This window comes from Apaloderma vittatum, unplaced genomic scaffold (genome assembly GCF_000703405.1).
Source record: "Apaloderma vittatum isolate BGI_N311 unplaced genomic scaffold, ASM70340v1 scaffold20895, whole genome shotgun sequence".
NCBI lineage: Eukaryota > Metazoa > Chordata > Aves > Trogoniformes > Trogonidae > Apaloderma > Apaloderma vittatum.
This window is the reverse complement of record NW_009718644.1, coordinates 47,976-54,354: the sequence shown is the minus strand read 5'-3', so window position 1 is coordinate 54,354 and position 6,379 is coordinate 47,976. Positions and strand designations below refer to the sequence as shown.

The following is a 6,379-nucleotide window of genomic DNA, read 5'->3' as shown; positions in this document are numbered from 1 at the left end:
TCCCTATCTTTTGGAAAAGAACTTAGATGTAGATGTTCCTATTATTACCTTCTTTACCTAATGACTATATTAATATATTGGAAGTGGAGACGTGAGGTTCAGATACACTCTGCCTGATGCAGAACAGCATTTTCCATCTCAACTCAGATTACTGTTAGTTTGTTCTGTCTAAGGCTTGTGAATAACAGCTATGTGTACAGGGTTTCCCTTCTGTCCTCTCTGCAGGCTAAGCTAAAAACAATTTCTGTTAAAATTCCATAAGTGAAATAATTTCACAAAAGAATGCGTCTTGCTAAACTAAAATATTGGTAACAATGATACCTATTCTACCTGTTTTCTCTTTTAAAGATGAGATTAAATGCTTATTCTTAAAGATGAAATTACTTCTCAACAAAAATGTTAATTTTTAAAATTATATTTCTACAGGAGTGTATAAAAGCCAAGAAGCTCGTCTAATGCTCCACATATATCTCATTAAAGCACCCTCCCACACATCTGTGAGCAAGCTGAAAGAGGAAAAATGGGCTATGGATGGTTTTGTGAGTATTTTTCTGCTATAAAAGGGAGAGAGTTTATTATTTTTCTAATCATGTTGGTATTCTACACCCAAAAAATTCTCAGCCATATCAAAAGAAATCATCTTAGCAATGCTGATTCATTAAATGAAATGCAAAATTTATTGTAAGATATATAAGACCTGTCTGAGGGAAAGCATGGGAGCAGTCATACTGTGTAAACACAATGATAATTCACGTTAACACAGAAGCATTTCTCTTACTTCTCTTTGAATTGTATTCTGATATATTGAGAAATTTTATCGTCATGATAATATCAATCTATAATAATATATAATATTAATGTAGTAGCAGTTTTTATCATTAGGCTAGCAGTCACATTTTACTTTTTGGTGATATTTTTAGAAATACCATGAAAAAATTGAATGCTTATGTGTAGTGGAAAAACAAAATAGATTGCTCCAATTAAGCATTAAACCTCTTGGAGTTTCTGGGGCTGAGCTTATTCTTTAAAAGGGAGAAGAAAGCACATAAATGAGATGAGAAAAGTTGAAGGAGAGACTAAAAGAGGAAGCAGGTGACTGGGATGTGTTTAAACCACAAAAAGGAAATCCTTTCAGAGAACAGGAAAAACAAATGCTGCCCAAAATAATGCTATGGCTGGAAAAAGCTGAGTATGTTGGGGGCATGAGACGCTCTGTTTGCCAGAGAAGAAAGTGGATTTTTCAGAAAAATAAAAGGGCCTAAAATAACTTGGATGATGATGAACATCCCTATTACACCTTCTCACCTTTTAGGGAATCTCTCTGTTCTCTTATATATGCATAAAATTATATTTGTGCACCTTGTGGAATTATTTCAATAATAATTTATTAAAAAGTGCAAAACCAAAGCAAAAACCCCTAAACCTCTTAAACAGTAAATATACTTATAAAAGGGTGTAACTTCCTTGGTCTGTACGAACCTGAGCATGCTCCTGAAGTGAAAAAAATATAGTAAAAGCGAGAAATTTCATTTCAGACTTTAAATGTACAAAAGCATACAGTACTTTTCTTAGAAAAAAATGTTTTTAATGGGGAGTTACCAGTTAATGGCGAGTTACCAGTCAAGCATATTAAGATATCTGTCTTCCAAATAGATACTTTTAATTTCTAACAAAATTTTCCCCATTTAATTCAGAATACTTTTTGTTTGCAGGTTTGCTGAACCTGATGGAGCAACATATGTTTTTCAAGGCTTCATCCAGGGTAAAGATTATGGACAATTTGGACTTCAAAGATTAGGTATTCAGCAAATTCTAAATTTTTACCAATTCATTGTTCCATATTCTGTATTATTATGTCAAGTAGCATAAGAGTATCTGCAGCATATTATCAGTATTGATATTTTATAGAGTATTGGGATACTCTTATCTTTGAAATCTCATTTAAGTATTACTTACAAAGAGTGTTTTGTCAGAAGCTGCAAGGAGTTACAGATGCCTTGCAATGTACTGCTTAATATAGCTATACATTTTTAGTGTTTTGAGCGATATTTTTCTATGAACATGTCTAAAACGTATTTGGCTTCACAGCTTAATAACTACTTAAAAAGCCCATGTTATTGAACATTCTGCTAAACTGATCTCTTGCTGATGATGCTGAAACAACATTTCACCTAAACCTTTGCTAGAAGACTGAAACTACTAAATGTTTGCAAGTGAACCTTTAGGTTGCTCTTATGCAGAGCAAAATCTCTGAAAAAATATTTTAATTGCTGGTCTCATACAGTATACTTCACAACAATTAATATATTTTTCTGAACATTTAATTTATTTTTCCATATCTTAGTATATTGATTATCTGTTAATTTATTTCTGTTTGGTTGGTAGGTTTTTTGGGGGGTTTAAGTTGTTTGGTTTTTTTTGTATTTGTATATATTGCCGTGTAAGATCAAGGAAGCCATAAAATGTTATGACCCTTGCAACTCTTAAAAAGCCCTATTCAAAGCTTTAACAATTGCACTGGCATTCTTTTCCTCACATTAAAAAGGTGTTTATCTTGTATATGTAGTTAACGTATTCCTTGACCGCGCAACAGATCATATTCTTATTTTGTCATCAATATCTGGCTTTGGCTCTCCACAATTGTTCCTGTCTCTTTCACTCTGTGCATCAATAGTGATGCTTAATGCAATCAACATGATGAATTTTCAATTTGCTTCTCTTCAGGTGATTTACCTTTTCCTTGAAATTATGGTTGACTTATACATGCAGTATTTATTAATTTCTGAAATGCACAAATATAATCAGTAATATAATCAATCTAACATGCATTATTATAAATTTGACTTTTTGTATCAGTGCTTTAATGTGTATTGCTAACATGCAAAACTTTAATTCCGTAAAGAATTATGCAGTAAGATATTTACTGTGTCAGAGTGTTGCTCTCCTGATATTTTGCATCTGCTGATTAATCAAAATGTGGCGTACCACACTGCACTTATTTTCCAGGTGGTCTCAGCATACAGCTGTATATACATGCTATGATGACCCACTCACAAGGTATTACTGAGTTCTGAATATTATGGAGTAACATACATATATTATATTACTTGTTTGGTTTTTATTGTTTTTAGGTCTTAACATGTCTGAAGGTTCAAATTCTTCTAACCAACCACATGGTACAAATAGTAGTTCAGTGGCCATTGCTATCCTTGTGCCTTTCTTTGCCCTTATATTTGCTGGTTTTGGCTTCTATCTTTATAAACAAAGGTAAGTACAAATTATGTATATAGAGTTCCTGTATATAGAGTTACGCTCAGTTTTTGATAGCGCAAATAAAATTTTCTGTAAAACCACTAAATGTTTGCAAAATATGCATGTAGACACTTCTTACCTCCCTCAAGGTTTGGTGTAATGACTGAGAGATCAGTTTATTGTACTGTGCTATGCTTCCGTTCCTACCTATTTAAAACGTTCCAAATTTCTCTCCTTATGATAACAAAATTGGTAATGCAAATTATTTGTATATGGGGAATAATTTAATGAATACTTTGTGTGTGTTTACAGTAGATTGCTGTATTTTTTTTACATGTGACAGAATTATAAGTCATATCTTGAGTAATTTATTTTAATGCCTGCTCTATTTATTGGCTTGCAAGTATCTGCAAGCATTATGTCATTGCGAGGCTTCTGTGTCTGAAATTATTAGTTCATATTCAATTATGTTACACAGCCACCAGTCTTCTCAATTTCATTAGTCTAAGTTCAACCGTTTTGTTCATCTTATCAAGACCAGTATTATTCTTTGGATTTAGTGTCATGTAAACTTTTTCTGTAGCTTTAAAGCATTAGATGACAAAAAAAAATATCATCACTTTAATGACAAGACAATACTTAGTAACTGTCAAAAGGGTGATTTACGTCTAGTAGCCTGACAATAATAATTATAATTATACTCTGCAGGATAACATTAGTACCACATACCTTCACTTTTAAATGGTAACCACTTGTTTATGAACTATTCCAGAATACGAAAAAATGCTCATGTAATTTTTTTATGTACCTGCTCTTAATTGTATGCTGTACACACTTGTGTTTACATTTTATATTGATGTTTTATAATACAATATGCATTTTGCATAACAACATAGGTGAAACATTTTCAAGGGATTGGTCTTTGATACCGTGAATTATTTAGCAAAGAAGAAAATGTTTCAGCTATAAACTCATTTTTGATAGACTTGCTGAGTGTCCAAAGAGAGAAAGAAAATCTCAGCAGTTTAACTAGGGAATTACTGCATCTTTACAAGATTTTGTTGTACTCTTAACTATTTATCATCTGATTACCCAAGTGAAAATACCTACCTCTTCTTAGGTAGTTAGCTAAGTTTTTAAGTGAGCAGTTTTAAAGGACTCAGAAATCCCTTAAACTTTCCTAAGGAGAGTACTAATTCTTAGCACAGAAAGTGTAAGAAAATTCAAGATGTTATGTTTAGCTCCCATAATGTGGAACACCACATGAAGTTGGTGATGAGAGCTGCTGTTATAAGTACTCTGTCTTTCTTCTACAGGACTGCCCCTAAAACACAGTATACAGGATGCTCTGTACATGAAAATAATAACGGACAAGCTGCTTTTGAAAACCCCATGTATGACACAAATGCAAAGTCTGTGGAAGGGAAAGCAGTACGATTTGACCCCAACTTGAACACCGTTTGCACAATGGTATAGTGTGGTAATGATATGTCCTTAAAGTCTGGAAATTGACACACAACACAGTGCACACAGAGTTCACTGATTTAAAAATAAAAAAAAAAAAAGAAAGAAAAAAAATAAAGCACACTTTTCAGGATATAGTGGGTCACCTTTTCCTGAGGATGATAGACAAGAATGGGTTGTGGTTACTTTGTTTTGACTTTGTTTTTCATAAACTGGATCAGAATTCTTCTTCGTGTCTAGCATGGAGAGTTTTAAAAAAAATTTGCTGCACTCCATGAGTGCTACTCACAGTTTATTTGCTTTTTTAAAAAAGGAGGTTATTCTAAAACATAAAACATATTTGCATATATTGGAGGAGCATCCACTATCAGTATTTCTGTGCTTTATAAAAACTATAATAGAGGGACTGGGTTAAAAAAAAAAGATATAGGTAGAAAATAAGAGCTATACTTACAGGAGACAATAGGTCACTGACTTCTCTTTAACAGTCATATGCTACATCTTTCTCATGAGTTTGTAACGTTTTTTTCATTTATTCATCCCGTTTAGTATTTTTTTTCAGTTATTTTTTCAAGTCCAGGATGTAGTATTTAGAAATCAGCAAGTACAATTTACTCTTTTCATGTCACAGAAGAAAAATTAAAGTGTCACGTTCTTGTTTAATGAATTTCCTTCCCTGTGTCACATCTTACTTCCTTTTCATCTTGCAAGTCACACATCTTTTCTCTGTTTTCATTAACAATACCCACAAGTGGTAATGTTTCTATGTTTCTTTTGCCAATCATAAAACTAGACAAATTTTGGAAATGAGAAACTCTTATGACTTGAGCTTCATCATGTGGCTATGTTCCTTACTATTGAAGATCATTCAAAAGTGACCATCCTACTTTTTATTTTTTTCCAAATGTGAAAACATAATCAAATTGTATTTCTAATTAAAAAGTGCAGTTTACAGTAACATTGGTAATCAAATCCATAGATCAAAATTTAAGAGTCTATTTTTCAATCTATGCCAGTTAAATCAAGACCATATCACATCAGTTTATTCCTTCACCATTTTATCAAAATGCATGCACAAAGCGTGGCAAAATCCCATTGAAGTTGATAGATTCCAGTACACTTCAATGAGCTTTGTTTCAGACCTACAAGACAAGACGTTAGAATTTGGAAATACTGTGTTTTCACATCTATTTTATCTATATATTCCATATGTTATGGAAATAAATCCTTATGGCTAATTATTTAAAATTGAATATATTATGATAGTGCAACGAGAAAAAAAATATTAAATATATATAAATACACATATATATATAAAGCCATGGTTTTATTAGGGACAATCCATTCATTTTAGTAACAATTCAGATTCCACAGCCCTCAAGTACAAGTTTTAGACATTCCAGAATCAAATCTAAGGAAATATAATTTTTATTTTTACAGATATTTCATACCAGAAGTATTCAGTGACAATTCAGTAATTTATTTGATGTAGGTCATTGTCTTCCATTCATAGCATGACTCACAAATGCTGTGTGTTAGCCAGTGTGAATTATAAGTTATATTGTTCCTTTCAGACATTAAAAATTCTGTGAAAATTTAAACTTTTTATTACCGTAATAGAGAGTGCCTACCAAAAATCATTGTACCCGGGATTGCTGCTTGG

At 32.2% G+C, this 6,379-nt stretch overlaps 1 protein-coding gene across 1 annotated transcript; it reads left to right on the top strand.

The window, feature by feature from the left end:
* The first annotated feature begins 421 nt into the window (after positions 1-421).
* On the top strand, positions 422-5,416 carry LOC104274624 (CUB and sushi domain-containing protein 3-like). Its single transcript, XM_009870313.1, has 4 exons — positions 422-539; positions 1,713-1,798; positions 3,132-3,267; positions 4,569-5,416. Exons 1-4 carry the CDS (start codon positions 532-534, stop codon positions 4,726-4,728), a joined length of 390 nt encoding a protein of 129 aa, XP_009868615.1. The 5' UTR covers positions 422-531; the 3' UTR covers positions 4,729-5,416.
* Positions 5,417-6,379: the final 963 nt, after the last annotated feature.